Source organism: Arvicanthis niloticus, chromosome 9 (assembly GCF_011762505.2).
Source record: "Arvicanthis niloticus isolate mArvNil1 chromosome 9, mArvNil1.pat.X, whole genome shotgun sequence".
NCBI lineage: Eukaryota > Metazoa > Chordata > Mammalia > Rodentia > Muridae > Arvicanthis > Arvicanthis niloticus.
In genome coordinates this window covers 36,858,259-36,884,387 of record NC_047666.1, presented here as the reverse complement: position 1 = coordinate 36,884,387, position 26,129 = coordinate 36,858,259, and the positions used below count along the sequence as shown (strand labels likewise).

The window sequence follows — 26,129 nt, the reverse complement described above, 5'->3', positions numbered from 1 at the left end:
CCAAAATAGTTAATAGTACATGATTCTATGTACCAGGCAATAAAAAAGGCACATAAGGTGTGCACTGTATTAGAAGGTGCAAATGGTCATCACATACACTGTGCAGGACGAAGGATGGGGTCGCTGTTGGAGAAGATGGAGAGAGGCTGTGATGGGACTGGGAGGTCTGTTTGCTTCATGACTTTACAGTGAAGCATCAGTGCAAAGAACAAAGTGCATAGAACCGAAGTGCACAGCTCTGTGAGGTTCCACGAGTGTGGGACATGCTACTGCAGCCAGTGCCAGTGTCAGAGCAGAAGAACACTACTGGTACCTGGGAAGTCCCCAGTGGGTTTCTTCTCAGCTATAAATCTCCCAATTCAATCATTGTTAAGCAAAGTGACTGGTTTTGGGTGACCATGATCAATCACAGGAGCTCCTCTCACTTTCTCCTTCTGATTTAATCCAGGACTCCAGCTCATGGAATGTTGTATGTGCTGTCCAGAGGGATGGATGAGTGGCTGTGTGCGTGTGTGGGTATGTGGGTGGATGGGTGGATGGATGGATGGATGGATGGGTGGGTGGATAGGTGGATGGATGGGTGAATGCGTGGGTGTGTGAGGGTGGGTGGAATACCTAATCAGATGGTGGCATAATCCTCCTGAAAATAAAAAGCTATCTTTGTGTATTTACTTTTGTGACACATCCAAATAGGGCAGTAACTTTAGCAGGGAACACTTTTCACTCAAAGGCTTAGTTTTAACATCAGCACCATAACTTTCTCCTGATTCATCCTTTTCTCCCTTTAATCATCTCTGATTACCTTGTAAGCACCTTGCACTTTTTTTTTAATTTAAATGACTGGTTTTCTATCAGAATGCTCTCCTACTACAAATTCAGATTGTCGTTGTAAATTGGTGCCAGGCTGCGTTTAAGCAATTAGGAGGCTGTAATTAAAGTGCGCTGTTTATGTAATCTTACATGTGTAAGGGTGAGGACAGAAGCTGAGTACCTGGTTCTCACTGTTTCATAATGGTTATTCATCTCTTCCTCGGTTGTCTCCGCTTGGGTGTCAGATGTGGGTGCCTTAAAATCTGCATGCTTATTAGCAGCACCTGACCTACTTAGTCTCCTGGGTTTTCTTGCACATATAACTATTTGGCTGCACCTCACCATGCCTCCAATTTCCAAGGCAGACTCATAAACATTCACTCCCTTGCTTTGAAAATGTGTCAGCCCAAGAGCCTATAAAGAAGAAGGAATAGTAGAGCCAGTCTGACATTTGACCGGGGGTGACAGCTTCCTCTTCCTGGGGATACAGTGGGGCCGCCACCCTCAGGGTCGGTCGGGGAATGGAGAGGTGCTCAAGTATGATGAGAGCAGAAGTAAAAGGAACACATAGTCTGCTAGGACACTGTCATCAAAAGCTTGTCTTTGAGCTGGAGCGATGGCTGGGAGATTAAGAGTGGGGACCGATCACCTTGTAATCGGTTCTTGCAGAGGACCTGGAGACCACACCAGCTCACAATTGCCTGCAATTCCAGCCTCTAGCCTCCTTCGTAGTTGAAGCCATGTGCACACAGCTACACACAAACATATATACGTACATACACATACATGCATACATACATACAGAGAGACACACAGAGAGAGAAGGAATTAAAAATAAAATAAACCTGAAAAAAGCTTAGATTTTAAAAAAAAGTTGATGGAGGGAGAAAATGATTAACTATTATGTTTTAATTGAAAAATAATAATAACAATAATCAAGTAAATGAAATAACAGAAAGGGGTCCACGGAGAGGTCTTGGTCTTAGTTTTATCTCTAGAACACATGTTTAAAAATATATACCCTAGCCTGGTACATATGTGTAATCTCAATGGTGGGGAAACAGGAACATCCTCGGGGCACTGTCCTAAGTCAACCTAGTAACTGGCTAGCCTTGGCTCACGGTGAGAGGCACTGCTTTAAGAAGCATGGTGGCAGCACTCCCAAGGAAGAATATCTGAGGCTGACCTCTGGACTCCACAGGCACATACAGACACACATGTGTGGACACGCATGAAAACACATACCAAACTACAGAGTAATACGTTTAAAGAAAAACTTACCTTAGATGTATCTTGGATGCTAGGAGCTACCTAGCTGATGATGGGTGTGCAACCTTTAGTGATGTAAACATCTCTTAACCATGACCCACAGTTCACAACGTGGGTGTGTGATCCACAGTTCAAGCTCAGATATCTCTGGTTCTTTTGCTTTGTTTGTTTTTTTTTTAATTTTTATTTTTTCTTTATTGGATATTTTATTTACATTTCAGATGTTATCCCCTTACCCCATTTCTCCCCTCCCCACTTTGCCCAGGAACCCCCTATCCCATCCCCCCTCCTCCTGCTTCTGTGAGGATGTGCCCCACTTACCCTCCCCCACTCCCACCTCTCCACCCTCGAATTCCCCCACACTTGGCATCCAGCCTTCATGGGACCAAGGATCTCCTCTCCCACCCGTGCCCGACAAGGCCATTGTTTTTTGGTTTTTTGGGTTTTTTTGTTTTTTTTTTTTAACTCTTCTGTTTTCTGACCGGGGTCCTATCGAGAATCACATACTATCCTTACCCTACCATCCCTGCAACACTTACACACCAGGGTCTCATTTTCCTATGGCTTTTACTATACTATTACATTGGAAGAGAATAGGCAGAGTGCCTTAGAAAATGTCTCTCCACTATGGATTTGCTTAACTCTGGAGTGTCAAACCCATACTAGGTTGGGTGTGTCTCTGAATCATCTACAAACAAGGAGAAAACAGAAACACACATCTGGCCTGCTTCAGTGAGCCTGGCCACTGGATCTCTTCTCAGATCCCCAAGTCTTCTGCTCCACACCCAAGACTGAGAAGCACAGGTCTTGTAATGATCCCACTGCAGGGATGCTACAGAAATGGTCTATGTCCTTCAGGATGTCTTGAAAGAGGCAAACAGTTTCAGTGCATCCTGCTTAGAGTTAAACTGATGTCTGCTAGGTTTCTCCAGTGTGAAGCCACCTTATCTCTTTGTAATAAACAAATTGCCTGGAATGGATACTTAGAGGCTGTCCTCTTCCCTGACAGTCCTAGCCAAACTTCTTGTAGTTGTCAGGGTCGCCTTTCCCAAGTCAGTTAACAATGTGGTCACTGTCACTGGCCATTTTGAAGTCTGACACCTTCAACTTTCTTCTAAAGAACATTTCTTTTTTTCCCAATCCCTATCCTGTAAAGTATTTTTAAGGAAGCTGCATGGGTTCCTGGGCTCCTCTGTTCATTCTGTTGCTCTCTCTAAGCTGCCATTCATTCTGATGCTCACATCCCCTTGTCCACCATGGCTGACCGAATTTCTCTAAGTTGGGTCCCATGTCCCTTTGGTTTGTTACATCACTTGATTGCCCTTTGCTTGACTTTGCTTTCTTGAGAAAGGGTCTACCTATGTAGAGCAGGCAGAATGACAACTCCTGATTCGATTCTCTTGCCTGTCTCTGGTCTCCCAAGAGCGGGGATGACAGCCCTATGCCACCCCTTTCCAGTCTAAACCCTCTGCACACTTCCTTACTCTCTGACACAGTGGGACAAGCCCAGACTCTCCTTTTTTTTTTTTTTTTTTTTTTTTTTTTTGTTGTTGCTATGGCTTCAGAATCAGCTAGTTTTCCTTTTCATGGGGGATGGGATCTGATTTCTTTTTAAGTGAATTGGAATCTCATTCCAGGAACAAACTTTCAAGTCTTCTATATGCCTTTGAGAGAAAGTAAACTTTACACTAGCCAGGGCTGCCCGCGAGGAAAGCATAGTCTGGCTAGTTTACCCTCCTTTCTCCTGTCTGTCTCTACAAGTTTATCTGCATTATTCTCCTAGAGCTGACAGATGGGTACTTATTCTCTCTCTCTCTCTCTCTCTCTCTCTCTCTCTCTCTCTCTCATTCTCTCTCTCTTTCTCCCTCTCTCCCTCTCCCTCTCTTTCCTTCTTTCCCTCCCTCACCCTCCCTCCTCTCTCCCTTTTCCACTCTCTTTCCCTCTCCCTCTCCTCCCTTCATCTCCCTCCCTTTCTCCCTCTGTCTCTCTCCCCCTCCCATCTCTCTCCCCTCCCTCCTCCTCTCCTTCTCCATCTTTATCTTTCCTGTGATCAAGTTTCTGAGACGCTGTCTACAGATACTCTGGTCTTTGGTCATGTTGCTTGTGTCTTTGAAATTAGGTCACACACCCATAAAAACTCTGCACTTTTTTTTGTGATACATTTTACTTAGCTTATCTTTCTGTAATTTTTCTTTCCAGCCTCCGAAGTCCATGAGGTGTGAGGGCCAGGTGTTCTTGTGTTGTTGCCATATATGAACCAGTGAGGCCAGAAGAGTCTTTTTGGAATCTGACACTTCTCTGTGAATAGTCTCCATTCTGTGTGACTAGAACCACAACACTCACACACTCCACCTATGGTTTTCATAGGTGTGGCCTGCTTAATATTCTCACAGTTCAAAAAGATGAAGTGTTTGCTTGTTTGTTTGTTTACCCTAAGTTAAAAGATTGTGCAAACCCAGTTGTGCAATGACTGCACAAATGCAAGAAGCACTTCTGATTAAAAGCATGCTCCAGATTCTCATCTCCTCAGTGTTCTGTGTATACGCTACAAATATTATCGAACACCTGCTACATACCAGGAGGTATTCTGGGTCCTGAAGATCATGCTGAGGCCAAACTAGCTAAGAATTCATATCCTTGATGATTCTATGTACCAGGTAATAAAGAAGACACATAAGGTGTGCACTGTCTTAGAAGGTGCAAATGGTCATCACATACACTGTCCAGGTTAGGATGGAGGATTGGGTCGCTGTCAGAGAAGATGGAGAGAGGCTGTGATGGGACTGGGAGGTCTGTTTGCTTCATGACTTTACAGTGAAGCATCAGTGCAAAGAATAAAGTGCATAGAACCGAAGTGCACAGCTCTGTGAGGTTTCACGAGTATGGGACATGCTAGTGCAGCCAGTGCCAGTGTCAGAGCAGAAGACACTACTGGTACCTGGGAAGCCCACAGTGGGTTTCTTCCCAGTTATAAATCTCCTCCAAATTCAATCATTGTTAAGCAAACTGACTGGTTTTGGCTGACCATGTCCTCTGCTGGGCAGGAGTCGCCTGTGCGCTTTCTGACTGTCTGGCTCCTTGCTGAGATCTGTTGTTGAGATCATCAAACCCTTATGTATAGTTTCTGCTCACAGCATATTTATTTTTACTGCTGAATAAAAGTCCATAATATGGCCAGGCGGTGGTGAGCACCTTTAATCTCATCACTTGAGAGGCAAAGGCAGGTGGATCTCTGAGAGTTTGAGAATAGCCAGAAACTTTTTTTCTTTTTTCTACACAAAGAAACCCTGTCAGGGAAGGGGGTTCCACAGTAAGACTATGACACGGTTTGTTTGTCCACTGATAAGTGTCTGGGAGTTTACACTCTGGCTGTTATCAATAGCACTCCCATGAAGATGCTAATGACTGTTTTGTAATGGGCACACATACATATGTCTGTGGCATGTATACCTAGGATTGTTATATATTATATACCTAAACCATAAGGCATGTAATACATGCTAAATTTTGGTAGACCTTGCCCCCAAGTTGGTCCAAGCCCAACTTACAGTCCAGCTATAGAGGGAGAGGAGTGCAGTGTATTCAGAATACAAGAAACTCAGATACATCCTGTTTGGTGCAAAGAGCTGTGCCAAAGCATTATTGGAGATAGTAGTAGCACCTGCTTAGAAGTGGAAGTAAGTTGACAGAAGATTATTGATATCATTAACTTTCATGAAGAATCCTTTGCAATGATAGTCACCAGACAAGTAAAAGGACAAAAAAGAGCCCATTTATAAAGGAAAATATCAAATACGAAGTCATGATACTGGTATACAATTTGAATAACCTTCATAGCACAGACTCTAATTACAATTGCTGTTAAGCAGTTTCAGGAGAAACATGCTGTGGTTTCAAACAGGAAGACAAATAGGGTACTTTTTTTATTTAACATGACAAGATTATTTTCAAATTAAAAAAAAAGTAAATGGAGGATAGAGATTAATATGAAAAAATAATCTATTTATCCTACAGATATATAAGGAACATTGAGTCAATTTTATGGAATAACAAAATTTGACAAAGTGTCACAGAACAAAGCAGATAATATAGATATAGATGCAATGACATGTGAATTTGGAGGTGACATATAAGGTTGGGCATGGTGGTGACTGACTATAATCCCAGTTCTTAGGAGGCAGAGATAAAAGGATCAGGAGTTTAAAATCACTGTAGAGGAACTTGGAGGCTGGCCTGACCTTTAGGAAGAAACCCCGTCTCAGAACAACAAAACAACCAGAGTAACATCTTAAGCGTTGGTTCAGAACACATCATTAAAAGAGTTTGGGAGCCAGACGTTGTGGAGGACACCTTTAGTCCCAGCACTCGGAAAGCAGAGAGAGGAGGATCTCTGAGTTTGAGGCCAGCCTCGTCTACAAAGTGAATTCCGAGATATCCAGGGCTACACAGAGAAACCCTGTCCAAAAGAAGGGGTGTGTGTGAGAGAGAGAGTTTGGGAACTTTAATTTTTTTTAATTACAGTAGTTACTCATTTGTCTATGTCAGCAGGGAATGGTCTAGAATGGAGGGTGTGTGGGAGGCACGCACTGTGGTGCATTGGTGCCTGCATGGAAGTCAAAGCTGGCTGATGCTACACCGATGAGTGGCAATGCATGTAGCTGTCTGGGCATGATGGCACACACCTGCAATCCCCAAACCTGAGAGACTGAGGCAGGGGCAATCACAAAGCTGATATATATATATATATATATATATATATATATCATATATACCTTGTCTCCACAAAACAAAACCTTAAACAAACACGAGCGAAAGCATCCACCTGTACGCTGTTCATTCTGCTGTGTCTGTCTCAGTTGTTAAAAGTCATATACAGCAAGTGATGAAACTGGAGTTATCTTTACGAAAATAAGTGGAAATAATTAGATGCTGTGCGGAAGACAATTAGTGTGAAACTAAATGCAATCTGACGAACGTAAGCAGCCAGTACACAGCTATAGACTTCGTTTTTCTGAAGAGCCGAAGCATGACAGCATTTTGGCTACTGCGTATGTAGCTCACTGTAGTTATTAAGATTTAAACGAAGCAGGAAAGAGCATCAGCAACCTGGGTACTAAGGCTTGGAAACTCCTCCCATGGGTCCTCATAAAGGCCTATTATATGATGTAATCAAGAGTGTCCTCAGTAACCACCTGGGGTTATTAAAATAATGACCGCTGAGGGTTGCTGCATTGTTTTGTTTTGTTTTAACTGAAGCCTGTGGAGTAATGCTGAACCATAGTTTTCCCTCAAAGCTGTTTTATCTAGGATAACCCTTAGGGCTCAATTACATAGGTTTCTGTTGACTCTGGATTAGCTGAAGAATAAAACATTGGAAATCTGGAGCAGCAGTTCTTAACTAGGGGCAATCTTGTCCCCTACAGGAACATTTGGCAGTGTCTAGAGAAAAATTTAGTTGTCACAACTAGAGAAAGGGGATGTTGTCTGCACCAAGTAAGTAGACCATTGATGCTGCTTAGTGTCCTAGATGGGCCAGTCCTCCGAGAAGCCCTTTGCTCTGAGCCTGCAATCTAGAGCAGAGCTCTTATTCCATGAATCCTTTTTTGCCCAAGAACTTTTTACTTGACTGATGGTATATAAAATAAGTTCACACATCACATATTGACACTTATTTTAAAGCAATTTACAAATCATAGGTGATTTTACCATTTATTAAAGGTGAAAGCAAATTTGCATACAAATGGGATGAACATACTTGTTCATTTTACGTAAAAAAAAAAATTAAGTCTTGGCTGAATATTTGACACTGCTGACTGATATTCTGATGTTATAGCCATCAGTTCTGAAAATGGGGCTCTGTACAAAACTTGCTAAACAAAAATGACAAAAGTATGTTTAGGGTCAGCTTAGAAACTGGTGGAACTTCTGACCTATTCCCAAGCCCAAATTCATTTGGATGATTGTTTTTTAAATAAATGCAACTCAGATTAGCAACTGAAGCAGCAATCTTTCTAGTATGTTTTAATTGCGTGTTTTGTATTATGTGTGTTGTATATATGCAGTGAGAGTGGCATGCAAAGCACAGCTTGTGGGAGTAGGCTCTGTCCTACCATGGGTCCCACAGCCACTGGGTTGTCAGGCTTGGTGGCAGATGCCTTTACCCACACCCTCCTTTGCCTCCCTTTCCTTCCCTCCCTTCCCCTTCCTTTCTTTTCCCTTCCCTCCCCCTCTCCTCCCCTCTCCTTCCTTTCCTTTTCTTTCCTTCCTTTCCTTTCCTTCCTTTTTTTATTTTCTTCTCTTTCTTTACTTCCTTTCTTTCCTTTCCATCTTTTCCTTTCCTTTCTTTCCCTTTCTTTCTTTTCTTTTCCCCTCCTTCCCTTTTCTTTCTTTTTTTTTACTTTTCTTCCTTTCCTTTCTTTTCTGATCCTCTCCTCTCCTCTCCTCTCCTCTCCTCTCCTCTCCTCTCCTCTCCTCTCCTCTCCTCTCCTCTCTTCTCCTCTCCTCTCCTTTTCTTTCCTTCTCATTCTTGTTTCTAGATGAACTTTCTAGCCCAGGCTAGCAGACTAGTCTCAAGCTTGTTATGCAGCCTAGGATACCCTTAAACTCCTGAGCCTCATGCTTCCACTTCTAATGCTGGATCATCTTGCTTAGTTCTAAGAAGTCTAAGTTCTAAGAATTTTTAAATATCTTTTAGTTATTCTTTGACAATTTCTTATATGTACCCACTGTATCTTGAGCCTATCTACCCATAGTTCCCCACCCTCTCACTTTCTGTGTATGCTTCCCAACAAATCACTTTGTCACATTCATATCTGTTGTAGTCACTGTCCCATTGCTATAAAATAAATCCATGACAAAGGCAACTTATAAAAGAAAGCATGTTATTGGAGGCTTGCTTACAATTCCTGGAGGTAAGTTCATGATCATCATGACAGGGTGCATGGCAGCAGGCAGGCAAGCATGGCACTGGAGCAGTAGCTGAGAGCTCACAAGCAGGAAGCAGATAGAGCTGTTTCTGGTCTTGGCATAAGTTTTTGAAACCTCAAAGCCCACCCCTAGTGACACACCTCTTTCAACAAAGTCACACCTCCTAATCCTTTCTAGACAGTTCCACCAACTGGGAACCAAACATTCAAATGTTTGGGGGTCATTCTAGTTCAAATCATTACAACATCCTTTCTTTTTTGTTGTTGTTCTTGTGTTTGTTTTCATTTTTGATTTTGTAACAATGCCTGCTGGAATGTTGTCTCATCGTGTTGGTAGTATTGTAGTTTACAATATCCAGTAATCTTTGGTCTAAGCTGAGGTGTTTCAGACAGTGCTCACTGGTGTCACATGGTTTGTGTTGTGTAGACCCAAGGCTACAGGCAAGTCCGGTGATCCTGTGATCCAGTGCAGGCCAACACAGACACAAACAGCTCAGATTCATTACACATTTCATTTTGAATTATGTTTTGGTCATTGTGTGTTCAGAATCCTTCCACTGTTGCCAAGTTTTTCATCACTCCATTTTCAGCTACACAACCCCATTTGGGGTCACAGCCCACAGTTTACGCCACCGTGGTCTAGAAGAATGAATGAACAATGAATGTATCACTGGGAGGAAAGTGTTGGCTCATGGACTCAGAGGATGTAGGCAGATGAGGTGGTCAATGACCTGACCTGCAATATGCATAGAGATCTCTAGAAAAAAAAAAAAAATGGAACTAGCACATTGCTTAGGGAGAAGGGCACAGCAAAAGAATAGAGCTTGGCCATCCTGCCAGCCTGGCTTTGTGAATAACAGTATGCCCGTCTCTGCATTAGCAGATTTGTGTGTTCACATGTTTTCAGGAAAAACTGGGAGATCTCTAGGAAACAATGTAGATGTATTTGCTTGTGTCTTTGTCACATCTGTTCGCTGTGGTTTGCTGTCTTAGAGACAATTCACAGTAGGAGCATCCTATCCAGCATTTCCATCATCATTAGCAATAGCTGAGTTCCAACTAGACAGGGAAGTGCAGCCTCACTCAGCAGTGGAAATAACTGAGAAGCAGTGTCAAGAGGAAGCGGTGTATGGTCATTCATCCCATCCAGGTCATATTTTCCCAGCGTTCTTTCTCTAGAGAAAGAAAACTTTCTTCCCTTGGATCTGATTTGGTAAATCCCTGTAAGGTATCTGGACCAGTTTCCACCACTTGCCCACAAACAATGATGGTTACGTTTCCAGTTAAGTCAAAAGAGAGAAAACTAATTTCCAAAGGAGAATTACTCATCAGGCAAAGACAGAAGGATGTCTGCCACTCCAGGAAAATGGGGTCTTTTTCTGTTTTAAAACAAACTTTAAAACTTTACTATGAGATACTTGAAATTTATAAGAGTTGTAAGAACAGCACAAAGCATAACAGTATATCAGCTCCTAACATCCACATTCATACTTTCTCTGTGCTCAGGGTATAGTTTTTAGTTGAGCCACTCGAGAGTAAGCTATAAATCATAGCAGTTAACCCCTAAGAATATTACTGTGTATTTCTCAAGATCAGGGACAAATCTTACATAGCTGTATTACTGTAATCCAACTTAGAACATCTAACATTGGACTCATACTGTTGCTGAATCTACAGTTCATCGTTCCACCCCCTTCGCCTTCCTCTTGATCCAGGATAACACACTTCAGTTAGTTGTTGTGACCCTGTGGTCTCCATCTCTCAGACATTTGGTACAATGTCATGAGTGCAGGCAAGATGTTTTCCAGGATGGTCCTCAGCTTGTGTGTGTTTCCTGAACGGTTTCTCACTATTATATCTAGTGATTTGTTTGTTTGTTTGTTTGTTTGTTATCTTGCATAGCCCTGGCTGTCTAGGAACTCACTATGTAGGCTAAGCTGGCCTTAAACTCATAGAGATCCACCTGCCTCTGCCTCCTGAGTGCTGAGATTAAAGGTGTGATTTATTTTTGACAGAAATTGTATTCCATGATGTGTTGGAGACAGCTTATACTAGCTCCTGAGATCCAGTTCTCATGTGTCATTTTAACCTCAGGTTCTGTGAAGTTATATTGGTTGCTTGCAATAGGCCATGGTGGGAATATGTGACTTCAAAGAAATCAGCAAGTAATACAGCAGGGAAATCCTCTTGAACTTTGGGTTGCAATTGTAAGATACACTTACTGGCACAGCACGTGTGTGTGTGTGTGTGTGTGTGTGTGTGTGTGTGTCTGTGTCTGTGTCTGTGTGTCTGTGTATGTCTGTGTGTATCTGTCTGTGTCTATCTGTGTCTGTGTGTGTCTGTGTGTGTCTGTCTGTGTGTGTCTGTGTGTCTCTGTGTGTGTCTGTGTGTGTCTGTGTGTATCTCCTAAGTGCACAGCATAAGAAGCCACATGGTATTTTTCTCTTCTGATGTTGGCATCCTTGTCTCTGGGTTGAAATAGGAGCTATTTGGCTCCCCGATGAAGAAGATTCACCATGTTCCCCTTTGTCCTTGATGAGTGGTACAGGAGAAGATGCTATTCACATTATCCCTGTGAGGATGTGCTTATCCCATCCATTTACAATTAAACATTCATTTTATTTATTGAAAATTATTGTGTAGGGATCTGGCATGTAAGCTCAGTGTAGCATTTACCTAGTGTGCAAAAGGCTCAAGTCTCAAGCCCAGAACCATAGATATAAGATCAATAACAACAAAATATGTTATTGTCCAAAACCATTAGTATTATAGTAATTTTAAACAGTAATTTTCCCTTTCATTTTGATGTTTATTTACTTATTTATTTAGCAGTGCTAAGGTTTGAATCTAGGCCTCACGCATGCTAAACAAATGCTCTACTGGTGAGCTGCAGCCTCACATGTAATAAACCACATGTTTGTTGGTGTTTTGCAATTTCTTTTCTTTTTAGTATAAATGTATTCTTAAAATAGACAGCAATAGATTAGGAAGCAACTGACTTCTCCCAACAGTTTATCGGTTTACAACAGATTGTTAATACCCATTGCTATGGTGTAGAATAAGTTTCCATGAAATACATCTGTCCGAGTTGAACAGAGTGAGTCCTCAGACCTAATTTCCTGCCCTCCTGTATCTAGAATATGTGTTTGTTGATAAAATATAGCTCCATCACGGATGGAGGCAACATTTGGGGTCATTTTCCACTGTCTTTCCTGAACCCACTTTTTACCCAAAGCATGCCTTTAAAAGATTGCTGGGGGAATAATTGGGTAATGAAATTTTAGGTTAGCTGTGCAGAGAGTGGGAAGAACACAGGACAGGAAGTCCGGAGCCACATGTGAAGAGACTGGAAGCTACAAGCCATTTCCCTGATCTTCAGTGCTGACTGAACCCGCAGGGTCCTATTTCACTATGTTCCCTTTCTGGTCCTAGGACTTTTATTTGTCCCCTTAATTGGAGACCTAGAATTCACCTCATTAGCACAGTGAGAGGTGCAGGCACAGGTGGAAGGTGACCTGGTGGTTGAACCGATGATGCATCTCTGGGAGCCAGGAGAGTGAAGCGCCAGGACACTCAGCTTACCTTTGTGTGCTCACCTGGCTCCCAATTCTGGCTCTTTGTTGCTGGCAGTCATGGAAACCCACTGAAGGATGTCCTCACCTTTCTCTGTGAGGAGCTCCCTCTGAGTCTCAAGTGTTAGCTTGCCCTGTATCTGGTTACTCTGTTGCCATGGCGGAGGTAAAAGAAATCTGCCCTGGGCAGTCTACAGTTTTAAAACAGCGTTGCTACTTCAGGCATGAACTTTTAAGAACTCTTAAAAATCTTAATTGATTTTTCGCCAAATTAAAGTGCTGAGAAACCGGGCAAGTGGATTATTCTTGATGGATGCATTGTTTAGTGAACTCCATGAATGAGTCAGATTACAGTGATCAGTAATGGGGGCCAGAATGCTTTTCCTCTGATACCAACAGGATGATATACATATATACATACATATATACATATATATATATATATATATATATATATATATATATATATATATATCTTGATGTGGAGAATGAGGACTATAAAAGAAAATGGGGCTTTTGCCAAACTGTGTTTTCTTCCCTATCTGGAACAAGGTTTGAGACATTCCTCTTCCGACCCTTCCTCACCCCTGCCAAACTAGATTTGGACCACATTAGCTAGGAAAGAAAGGTAGGCTGGTGTTTGATGACTCTACCTGGTGCTGTCTGAGCCTGGTACTCCCCATGCTTCAGGTCCTCCTTTTAGCATCTTTAATATTTAATGACCCTTCTGAGATGGAGAATTATGTGGCAGCTCCCTAAGGGATATCTGCTTTAGGTATCTTTTTTTTTTTAATCTGTCTGCTGAACTTCCATTTGCTAAATTGAAAAGGTGGTGTCTAGAATAGTTTTCAGATGACTCATCTAAAGCTCTGATGAGGCAGACAAAGTCCGTGGGAACCCAGGGCGTTGGCAGACATTTTCAACTTATTTCATTCATCTTTGATTTGTATAATACTCTTTTTAAAAATACACCTTTTCTCATCCCTAAAATGTGAAGAGGTGTGGTCTGTTTTGGAACTCAGGGATTTATTTTATTTTATTTAGTTGTTCTGCCAACACCTCTCTTCATTCTCCACAAAATTCTCTGTGTGTGACTTTAAGGAATTTGACCTTCTTAGAATGTGACCCAATCAACACCCACCTCACCTGCTGGATTACCCACTGTCATCCCTCAGATTAGAAAGCCAGTGTCTTGCTGGGAAGACAGAGGGTCATTGATTCCTGAGCTCAGCCTGGTTTCTCTTTGATTTTATAATCAGTTCCTAGAGATTGTGGGCGAGCTTTGAATTCCTAGGCCTGGGGTCTGTGAGCCTGTGAAACAAACCTTTGAAGCAGCTCTTTCTGCCTTGGATTTTAGAGGAGAGGACCCACTGTGTGTTGTCTGGTGAATTAAGCTGTTTTAGTTTTTTTTCAAATATCAGGGAAGTGGTAATTATCACTGCTAGTGTAATACCCTGGGGTTTCCCCCTTTTTCTCTTCTTTGTTTTTGGTGTTTTAATGGCAGTGAGGTGGGAAGGCTCATGTCAGGACAGCTTTATAGAGCTGGTTCTCTCCCTAAACTCTTGAGTCCCAGGGCTGGAACTCAGATCAGCAGGCTTGCTTACCATCCTGATCTGTCGCATCAGCTTTGGTTTCCCTTGGGTCATTTAACTCATTCTGTGGTTTCTATAATTATCATCAGTTTGTTTTCTGTTGGAGAACTCTAACTGGGCTGATGCTAAGAGAAACCCTTAACCTTCTCAGAAATCCTCACAAGTACAACGCCCCCTGTAAATGTCCTATTGTGCACTGGCTTGAAACTATTTAATGACTCGCACTGATGGATTTGGAATAACTAACAAATGCTAGCACTCCAGTTCAACAGACAAAGGGGAGGAAGAAAAAGTACCAGGCAATTCCTGGGCCTTTAAACACTGTGCACTTTTAAGCATTGAGGACTCTGCACTTAAGGATGGGCTTGGGCACATTGTTTCTGCACATGTTGATGCTTACAAGCTCAGGTACACCCTCTACACCTGCTTCCTGTTGTAATATTACATAGTGCCTCACAGCCGTTTACATATGTCACATGTTTAAAGGTGTGGATGTGCATGAAAATGTTCACCCACACTTAAGCATGCCCCCAGACAAAAAGACAGAGAGAGAGAGAGAGAGAGAGAGAGAGAGAGAGAGAGAGAGAGAGAGAACAGTCTTGTCAATCAAGTCCCAGGACCCCAATTTTCCCTAGGGTCCTGAAGGATGAAGAAATGAAAGGACGGGAAAGTGATGAATGTGAGTTCATCAAACTTTCAGAGCAACAGAACAGTCGACCTCCTTTTCCTGCTAGTGATGTTTAAGACTTCTCATTTTAACTAGGATGGAATAGTCACTCAGTCGTATGCTCCAGACAATGAAGTGAAATTATGCCTTAATAACGTTTGCATCATGTGTATGCTGAAGTAACCATGCTGTGACTCTGAGAGGGGAAATTACCTCAGGGAAACCCGCAACAAGCAAATATAGAAAAATCTGCAGACCTTAAAACTTAATTTGCAGAGATAAAAGAAAATTATTCAATTATTTTTATTTAAAAATTGTCTAAATCTTTTTTAAGCAAAATTTTCCTACTCAATGACCATACATACATACAGAGAGAGAGAGAGAGAGAGAGAGAGAGAGAGAGAGAGAGAGAGAGATTCTTCCGGTCCTTCCTATTCCTCCCTGAGGTCTCCCTGCTCACCCCCCTCCCTTGCAATGGTATGTTCTGCATTTGATCGTAAAGTGAAGGTGCCAAGCTGTGACAGATTCTTCAGCTCCACAGCCATTTGCTCCAGCCCAGGGTAGACGTGTGCTCAGTAATGTTCTCCTCTTCCACCCACAGGGGCAAATTGAAGTAGACAGTGAGACCATCTTCAAGTTGGCAGCCCTGGTTTTGCAGGTAAGGGTTCACTCGCTGCCTCTAACCAGCTCCCTTTTGTTCCTTAGTTTCCTGCTAACTGCCTGCAACTCCGAAACTTTTTTGTGTTGGGCCAGAACTTGTTGGATTTTCAAACCAGTAAATGGCTTATCAGTGAAAGATGTGACCTGCTGGATTCTCTTTTGAAAAGTATTTGCATGAACCAGCGCGTGATAGTGTTTCTCAAAGACATAATGAAGTTTAGATGGTCCTAAGGGAACGGAGTTTAGACCATATTCCTGGAAAAGGACTCCCAGTTACTTGAACTTGGGAGGCAGCAGTTGTTAGAACAGCTGTAATTTCATTTAAATTTAGCAACTTTTGTACACCGTTTTCTTGAGAGCCCTTTAATTCTTAAAGACACTGGCAGCTGAAAAGCAGAGTCCTTTCCTGAACTTGTTTAAAAAGTAAATAGTGGGTGTTGATTTACCAGGGTCATAGTCTAAAAAGTGTAGCACTTCAATACAAATGTATTTATCCTGTGACCTTAGAAATGCAACAGTGATTATCGGTGCTTCTTTATATGTACATATGAAGAATATATAACACACAGAAATATATTTATATATTAGTCTCTCATGTATACTTGTATTTTTCTTACCAGTAGTGACCTTGTGGGTGGTACTTCTTAACTACCTTTCTTAACAGAAAGCTCCAGATTATGTGAGGGGGAAAATAACCAAGAATAAATCATTCATTGAGCTTAGCATAAATACATATTGATCATGTCTTTATTTTTATTTCAGGAAAGCAAGGGAGACTATACCAGGTAATGATTCCTTTTCTGATGTTATTGTGTAGAATCCAGTTGTGGAATGAGTTATTTTAAATAATAATGGATGCAAAAGCAAAAGAAAGTGGGTTAAGGCTGTCTGCTCAGATCTCCTCTTCCTTCCTGGAGTAGAAACCGGTTCCTTTTGTGAATGAATCTAAGAACGAAACTTTCTCACAGTGTTTCAGGACAGAATGACAGGAAACTATAGTCAGAAGCCCTCCAAAGTTTCCATTATTGTAGTATCATGTTGGTTACCCAGATGAAGAAAATTGTAAAAAGCTTTGTTAACTGGTGCAGTACTTTTTTTTTTTTTTTTTTTTTTTTTTACGCGTATAATGATGCTGTGTGTGAGGGGTTCTAACGTATGCAGAAACAGATTAAATCTATCAGCTGCTTAGTTAAGGGATTAATAGGGGCTTTCTTTTGCAGCTGCCCTGAAGGGACCTCACTCTTCATACACTTGACCCAGCAGTCTCATTGTTGCTACGCTGACACAAGGAGGGGGGGTGGGGGCTAAGCGTCTCGATGGCCACATCAGCAGAGTGTGTAGGTTTTCACCGTCTCCCATGCTCTCCCTTCTGTGTAGTAGTCCTAGGTAGAGAAGTGGAAATTGTCAAAGCTGGAGGGGAGGCCTCTGATGGGAAGCAGTGCCCAAGCCAATGACCCATTGAAAGTCTGGCCTCTACCACGCTAGCATTCCACTTCTGTAAGCTTCACCCAGAGATTATTTACAGACCGCCTGGTACTCCTTCCCAGCCAAGGCTTTGTGCTCAGTAATGGGCTGATAAAATAATGCCTTCCAAGCTTGACAGCTTCCAGTCCTTGCAGAATAATCCACTCTCCTCACCCTGCACATTCAGAATGATAGAGTAGGGGGCTCCACTTGACACCCCATCATTCAGTTACTCACTACCCGCTCTCATTGAGAGTATATGGTGTGTGTGTGTGTGTGTATGTGTTTATATGAGCCTATGTTTGCGTGTATATATATGTGTGTTGTTGTGTATTCATTAAACATAGGGATTGGTTCCATGAGACATTTCACAGCAGTAAATCATACTTTGCCATTATCCCCTTCATCCCGCCGTTATCCCCCAACTTCTAACCCCTTTCATCTTCTCAACCTCTCCTTTCATACATACATGTGCACATGTATGTATATGATTTTGTGTATCCATAAAGTCTGTGGTTATATGGGCAGTCATAAAGTCAGTTTATGATGGCCTCAGCCTCTGTAGTGTGGAATGCTTGCTTACTCTCCCTTCCCCGTTCCTGACTCTGTGAGGGCTGCAAGCATTGAACACTGTAAGCCCCAGTGTTTACATCAGTGAAAGGCAGCCTAGCCTACAGGACTGCTGTGAATTAAATATGTGAAGGTCACTGGGTCAGGGCTCAGGGCTCGCAGCCATCAGCTCTGACTGCACCTCAGCTGTGACAGTGGTTTCTTCCCCTCCATCCATACCAAAAATTCTGTCTGGTTTCCTGCCTACTTCTGAGAAGAGTTTTGAGACAAAGGTGGCTCCATGAAAGCTGTAGTAACATGGTGGTGGACAAAAGAGAAAGGTTGATTTCACCAGCTTTCCTTAGGGAGAGCTCAGGACCTGACATGGACAGCCGGCTGTGAGTGATCCACGTTGAGAGATGTACACATTTCAGCTTTAGATGGTAATTTACTCTTGCTGACTTAGCTCTGGCCAAGTCTTATCCAGTCCTTCCTTATGTTCAGCTGGGTTCTAGTAGTTTCCTTGAGGAGCCCTAGGCTGAAGATATGTCACTCACTCTCTTGAAATTGTCCATCTCAAACTAAGTAGTGGAGAGAGCATAAACTGAGTCTTACATAAACTGAGCCTTGCACAAACTACCAGTGTCGCCCTGGAATGAGCCGTTTATTCTTTCTAAGCCTCATCTGTAAGTTGGGGTCTTGAGGAAGTTAGCAGAGTGAAAGAGTTGTAAATTACAAAGTGTACTTTATGAAGGCATTAAGTATTGATAAAAAGAACAAAAGGCATGAGTACCTGTCCCTGAGGGTGACAAAGGCATGAGTACCTGTCCCTGAGGGTGACAATAGAAAAGATCCCAACACCACCCTCCCCTGTCTGATCTCCTCTCTGATGGGCAGTGCATATTCACCTTCAAACATTTTTTTAATAGAACTAATGTAGGAAAAATCAGGCAAAATAAAATATGATCAGTTCGTGTCATCATGGTTAGAGCAAAGACTATAGAGGCCGACGGGCTTATTCAAACCCCAAGACTTCCATGTACTGCCTGTATAATTCGGAAAAAAAAAAAAAAAAAAAAAACTTATCTCCCCAAGCCTTAGTTTCCTGGAATGTAGAATAGGACTTGTAATAATTGTGATCGAGCCATAGGTTGGTACAAGGATTGAATGAATATTTGTGAGCTGACCAGAGTCGTTCCTGGAATCATCGCTTTGATATGCCATCAGAATTTGTCTGTTGCTTGTTGGTTGCGGTTTTGTTTTTAGACAATGTCTCATGTAGCCTAAGCTGGCCTGAAACTCACTGTAGAGCCATAGATGGCCTTGACCTCCTGACCCTCTTTATTGGTGGGATTACAGGCACTGCCATCATATCTGCCTAATTCCTCAAATGTGTTCCATTCTTCTGCTGTTACGAGTTGTTGACTATGTTCTAGCTGTTGTAAATAATGTCACAGTGAATAACTATGTGTATCTGAAACTGACATTATTAGTGTGGGGTTTTTGTTTCTTTCTTTTTTTAATGATTTTTTTTTTATGTATATGAGTATACTACAACTGTCTTCAGACACACTAGAAGAGGGCATCGGATCCCATTACAGATGGTTGTGAGCCACCATGTGGTTGCTGGGAATTGAACTCAGGACCTCTAGAAGAACAGTCAGTGTTCTTAACTGCTGAGCCACCTCTCTAGCCTGTGTGGTTTTTTTTAAAAGACAGATTTTATTTCTTTTTAAAAAAAATTTTTTTTACATTTATTTGTGGGGAGGGGGCAAGTCACAGCTCACATGTTGTCGTGAAGCTTGGTGAACAAGCTTGAGCCGCCCCCCACCCCTCAGTTAATTGCATCCAGAGAAGTTGCTTTCCCATGGGAAATAGGTACATTTTTATAGCACCACCATAAATTGGTAATATTTCCTTCCCATTTGAAGCTAGGTGTTAACCAGACTCTTATTTTGACCCAGAAGTAAAGTGAAAATCTAAGTCACTCAATTACCACTTCCAAACAGAAGCATCCGAACACTTAGTTACTTGGTAACGCTCAGCTTTCACAATCTTAAAAACAAAATCAAACGAAAACCCCTTTGCCTTTCCAAACTCACTTGTGGCTGGCGGCTCAGTGATAAAGCTTAGCTGGGTCAGCTTTCAGGAATTCTCTGTTTGCCTGTGTTGTGTTACCAAAGCACTTGTTATCTTTGCGGGTGTAAGGGACTGACTTGGAAATTCAGGCTGTCAGCTATTTAAAGCAAATGGAAGTCCCCACTCCATTCCTAATGAGCCTGCTGAGAGCAGGGCTTCCTACTGGCTATGATAATGTTAACTTTAAGTACCCCGAAGGATCCCTAGCAGAAGGGCGGGGATTGTTATTCTTAAAGGCATTTGGAAGAAGAATTTGAGTAGAGCTTGTTTGGAGCAAAATAATTTGGGGAACCTGAGGAGAATGAAGAGAGAGCAGCAAGTAGAGTTGTGGGACACGGGCTGTATCTGGGTGCCAGGTTAGGGGCTTCTGAATGCAACGGGAAACTAGAGTTTCCTAGGTAAACAACAGTGACCTCAGGCTCACTATACCAGTTTGAGAAAGCAACAGCAAGCAGACAGCTCCCAGAGGTCAGGCACCACACTCGCTCCCTCGTACTGAGGACTTGCATGAGCCAAGAGGTATTAGTGATGCCCGAGAGCTTTGGAATTTAACCACTTGGTTTCAAACCATTTGATGGATATAGACACTGCCCAGTCTGAAACCCAGTCTGTCTCAAGCAACATTGAATAGGTAATAGCAGCCTGGTGTGGTTGCTTTATTATTTCCCCCACCCTCCCCACAGCCCTAGGAAAATGGCATTATTGCTGTCCCGTTTTACAGGTAAGAACACTGTGCTTTGGAGCGCTTGGATGAGTCAAGTGCTTTAGGGGTTTCCTTGAATCTCAAATAAAACACAAACTTGTAACACACATTTACTAGCAGAGTAAAGATGGAAATTGTCAGAATTGAACATATCTGTCTTATTTCAGGACAGAATGAATGAATTAATAAGAGTTTATGGTGGCTGGAGAGACTCTTAGTGGTTAAAGCCCTGGATGCCCTTCCTGAGGACCTAGGTGCTATTCTCAGCCCCCACTTGGTAGCTTACAACAGCCTGTAACTCAGGTCCCAGGGCCTCCAACATCCTCACTGGCTTCTGTAGGCATTATACCCATGCATTATACATACATCCATGCAGGCAAAACACTCATAAGTGTAAAATAAAATCTCTAAAAAGGGTTTTTTGTTTGTTTGTTTGTTTGTTTGATAAGACTATGGTATCTGGAAAGAAATTCAACATACCCACACACAGACAGAAATATGTTTCTTTGTGTGTGTTCTTTGTGATGTTTGGTTAAAGTTAAACAAAGGAGCTGGAGATGTTGCCCATTTGGCAACATGCACGAAGTCCTGTGTTCAATCCCCAGTACAAAATAAAGCTGAATAAAGCCCTGTTGGCACATTCCTGGGAGGTAGAAGCAGGAGCATCAGAAGTTCGAGGTCATTTTCCTGGGCTATGTGGTGAATTTGAGGCCAGCGTGAGCTACATCAGACTCAGGCTCAAACAACAACAACAAAAAATCAAACCCAGTTTCTTATATTATCTCCAAGTTTTCAGTCTTCTCATATACACTGAGTTCTAGAAGGGCCCCATCAGTAGTGTTTACTGGCTGAGGGACATGCTGACCAGTGTTCTGTGGGCTTTATATCACTAAAATTTATATCACTGATGCGGGACATCAGAGGCTTTGCAGCTTGTACAGTCTGTACCTTAAATTACCTTATATTAAGCATCTGAGGGATGGGAAACAACTAAGAGAAAAGAAGCCCCACTCTCGCCCCTCAAAGAGATCACTCCTATCCTCACCCAGTGAAATTTTCTCCAGAAGAGTGGACCAGGCCAGGGCACCCCTGACGAGTCTGTGAGACTGGAGTGAAGCTCAGTGTGGTGTTGACAATGATTGGCTGTCTCAGACGTTGACCAGTCAGTTTTCTGTCCCAGTAGAGAACGGTAGACATGGACTCCTTGAACTCCTCAGAGGCACACACACCATCCCTGGAGCTAAGGCTGACATGGTGAGGAAGGTAGCTTGCATTCCCGCCGATAAGTGTCTGCACGTCTTTTGGTGTGGTTCTGGAAACATGGAGCAAGGACAGGAGCTGTAACATAACCCGTTGCAGTCAGCTGTGCCAACATGGCCGATGCAGCTAATCCGGCTGTCAGTGTGCTGAGTTACCTGAGGCAGGGAAAACTGACAAAGCTTCCAGGCCTCCCTCAAGTCGGCTGTATATAATCTTGACTTCTCTAGTAGGAAGTTTGCAGATTCTGACCCTCTGTGCTTTTGGAGAAAACAGCACGCATGTAGATTCTTGTTCTCCTGCCTTCCAGTCTTCCAGCTCTGGTTTTTAAGAGTACAGGTCAGTCCTGTTAGCTGCAGGCTCTATAAGCAGCCAATCTCTGAAAATGCCTCACTTTACAAACTGAAGTTCCTTACCTATTAAATAAGGTGATTCCCCTAAGTCCCTGACAGCTTTGGTTCCTTCTGCTCCTATCAGTATGAGAGTTAAAATATTTTTATTTAAAGTATTTATAGATTTTTATGTTAACCTGCTTTTCAGCCTACGTAATTCTTATAGGGTTGTTTTGTTTTGTTGGTATGTTTTGTTTCTGCTACCCCTTAAGAGTTGATAGTTCAAAGCAGACATGACAAGAGTCCTCAGCAGACTGGATAATGGGTTTTTTTGTTTTTGTTTTTGTTTTTTTTAAATCTCTCATCACATTTTCATTCTTTAGACTTAAAAAAAAAAGTTGACAGTTGGTCCCAGTCCAGCCTGCAACCTTAAAGTTTGTCCACAGAAGGAAAGGTAATGACAAAGGAGTTCCAGCTGACTGACAGAGCTTTATAGAACACTAGCAGACGTCCTGAGTCAGGGAAAGTCTTTGCAAGAGGGCTGAGAGAGGAAGAGTCCTGACACCAGCAAGGTATTTGGGGATACCAACAACATATGTGACTGTGCTGTTGCGTGTCCAGGTCACACTCATCCCTGTCGTGGACTCTTGCTTCCCCCACAGAATTGGCAAGTTATCTTCCATTTCTTCCCCCCCACCCCCAACACCCGTAGTTGATTACAGACCCTTGGAGTTACCAGATTTAGCAAACAGAAACCTAGAAGACAAAGTTCAATTGGAATTTTAGTTACCTAACAAAGAATATTTTAGTGTGACTGCCCTAAATCTTTCCTCTGGCAACACTAACTTGATTATTTACTGAGCTGTCTCCTCAGTGACAATAATAACTCAGTAACACAGTAACTGTTACACAGTAACACGGTGGGAAAAGCACTCCTCACCAAGACTGATAACCGGAGTTTAATCCCTGGGACCCAAGGAGTGAAAGAAGAGAGCAGACACCTGCAAATTGTCCTCTGACCTCCACACCTTTGCCATGGCAGGCGTGCCTACACTCCTCAAAGACAAACTAAATACATGGATATAAAATAAAAATAAACATAGTGGTAACAGTTCCCCTGGCAGCCTGCTCTGAAGGAAGTGATCTGAATGACGAGTTAGGTAGAGTCTTGCTTGGGTGTTGTGACAGGAAATCAAGGCAAACATTTATTGATCGCAAGCCGTGCCTTCCAACATCTGTCACGATTTTCTCAAGCACAGTATGCACATGTCACTACCTTCCCTCCTTTTAAAATAAAGTTGGAAGCTGAGGCATAGTGGCACATGCCTTAATCCCAGTACTCAAGAGGCAGAGGCAGGAGGATTATTACTCTGCATTCAAGGCCAGCCTGATCTACATAGTGAATTCCAGCCTAGCCAGGGCTGCAAAGTGAGATTTTTGTCTCAAAAAAATATTTTCTTTTTAATTTGGAAACCTGGGCTTATAAAAGCTGGATCTAAGACCACAAAACCAGGAACAAGGAACTTGGAACCAAATCCAATTCAATACTTTGTTTTGGTTTGTATTTCCTAATTAAGATTTTTATTTCATGGATATGAATGTTTTGCCTGTATATATGTCTGTGTACCATGAGTGTGCTCGGACTGGGGTCTGCAGAGGCCAGAAAGTAGGTGTGTGTGCCTAGTGCCCAAAATCCCCTGGAACTGGAGTTACAGGCGATTGCAAGCCTACATGTGGGTGCTGGGAATTGAACTCAGATTCTCTGGAAGAACAGCCAGTGCTTTTTAGCTGTAGAGCTCAGAGGTTTTGTTTTTGAGACAGAGATTCATGGCTCCCAAGCTAGTCTGGAACTTTCAGTGTAGCTAAGTGTTTTGAGTTGGACCTTTTGACCTTCCTCCACCTCAAGAGTCCTTCAATTATAGGCCTGTATCACCAGGCCTAGTTTATGCATGCAGTACTGGGAATGGAAACCAGGGCATGCTGTGTGCTCTGTGCTCTGTGCTCTGTGTGGTGCTTTGAATGAAAATGGCCCCATAGGCCCTCTATTAAGAGGTGTCCTGAGGAAATGTGTCGCTGGGAGTAGGCTTTGAGGTTTCAGAAGTTCAAGCCAGGCCCAGTGTCACTCTCTCCTCCTGTTGCCTGCCCATGTAGAACTCCCAGCTACCTCTCCAGCACTATATCTGCATGCAGGCATGCTTCCTGCCATGATGATAATGGACTGAACCTCAGAATGATAAGCCTGCCCCAATGACAGCTATGGTTATGCTGTCTCTTCACAGCAGTAGAAACCCTAACTAAGATGCTAAGCAAGCACTGTACCAACTGAGTCTCATCCCTAGTCCTAAATCAAGTTCTAAACCCCAAACCTTATTGGTACAAATATTAGGTATAGCGCTGCCTGGCTGGTCTTTTGGTACTTTTTCTAGGTACCCCTTAGCTGCTTTTGTGTCTGCTCTGGTACAACAGGGGGAGACTGGAGTATGGCTCAAACCATAGTTTGCTTACCAGCAAATTAGAAATAACACCCACCTTGGGTTGATATGAAGAAAGAATAAAAATAAATCCACATAAGCACAATGCTGAGCACTCCCTGAGGGGAGCGCGTGCCTAGGTTGGATTCCTGAGAAGCCAATGATTAGATTTCCCTTTGAATTGTTCTCTGGAGGCAGAGCTGAGAGATTCCAGGAAGCTGGAGACCAGAGACAGCCTAAGAAGGAATGTTTACACCTGGAGCCCCATGAAGAAGGATCTTTTGTGGAGATGAAAGGGGAACCTAACTCAGCAGAGGTCTATACAATGGCTACTTAATTCTTTTTGGCTTTTTCCTCTGCAAATAGCTACCACCTGATTTGGTTTAATGTATGACCGAGACATGATTACCTGAGGTAGGAGGAGAACTCCCAATAATGGTAAGACTCTATTAACTTAGGAGACTTAGGAGGGTCCCCATTTGTCCAGCCACTGGGCTATTCCTAGCCCCTCCCTGCCTCATCTTCCCCTCTTTGGAACTATACTTTTCTTCTTACCTGGTGGTTCGACTCTGTGTCTCGATTGGACCTATTACTAGTTCCCATGGGGCCTTGCTACTTCCTCAAACATGGCTGGGCCTCTTTATCATCTCTGTCAACTCAGGAGCTAGAACCAGTGAGTTCTGCTCCCTTATCTGGCTGATTGAAATTGTGCTCTTTAAAATTTTGGCCTAGACAGGTAGAAGATGAAGGCAGTGTGTTATTTTAGCTAACAAAATTGACTCTAATCTATAAGCAGTTTTTCTAAACTGGTTACAGTAATTAGTCAGAAATGGTGCAGGATACGGTAGCACATGCCTTTCATCCCAGCACTGGGGAGACTGAGACAGGCAAGATCACTGTGAGTTCAAAGCCAGCCTGCTCTCCATAGGGTAGTGAGTTTCAGGACAGCCAGAGCTATGTAGATAAACTCTGTCTCAAACAAACAAAAAAACAAGATAGCATTAGATTCTAGGACCATAGCATTAGTGTTATGAACCTGGTGGGGATGACAGGATGGGAAGGGTCCTATATTTTTAAGCTAAGGATAAACTCAGTCAATTGAATGAAGGTCTAGCATCCCTAAAGCTCTGGGTTCCCTCCCCAGCACTACATAAACTGGGTATGGTGGCAGAAGCCAGTAATCCCAGTGCCTGGGAAGTAGAGACATGAAGATGCTAAGTTCAAAGTCATCCTTGGCTACAGAGAACATGGTCTATCCTTGTTCAGGATTGACTTCGGATGAACTTGCTTCCTCCAGTCTCCATCCTACCCTAGAACAGTTACAGAAATAGGCCAATGAGTAGGAATGTTACCATAAGTACTTTTGTGTCATGTGTGTCAGGATAAAAGTTAGGCATCAGGAATGCCTGAGAGTCAGGATTCTTGGTGAGTTTACACTCTCTGTTTTGAGGCTACACTGAAAATAACTGTGGTCTGGCTTTGTCACATATATAAAACAATTTTGAAAAACCTGAATTTGGAGCTGGACATAATAATATATTCATGTAATCCTAACACTTTGGAGATGGTCATAGTAAGATCAAGAATTCAGTGCCAGCCTCAGCTACATAACAAGTTTCTAGGCCAACCTGGGCTACATGAGACCCTCCCCACCCAAAATGGCAAAAGTTGACTGAGTTTGGTTTATTTGGCTATGAAAAGACATGCAGTCTGTAGTT

The 26,129-nt window shown here is 42.6% G+C and overlaps 1 protein-coding gene across 4 annotated transcripts in view; it reads left to right on the top strand.

Annotated features, from left to right (window-relative positions):
* Frmd4b (FERM domain containing 4B) overlaps positions 1 to 26,129 on the top strand; it is a 326,911-nt gene that overhangs the window by 242,542 nt on the left and 58,240 nt on the right. For all 4 annotated transcript variants that reach the window (XM_034511455.2, XM_034511453.2, XM_076940161.1 and 1 more), the window contains 2 exons: positions 15,438 to 15,494; positions 16,259 to 16,281. In XM_034511455.2, the coding sequence (XP_034367346.1) occupies positions 15,438 to 15,494; positions 16,259 to 16,281 (80 nt within the window). The remainder of the gene's footprint in view (positions 1 to 15,437; positions 15,495 to 16,258; positions 16,282 to 26,129) is intronic.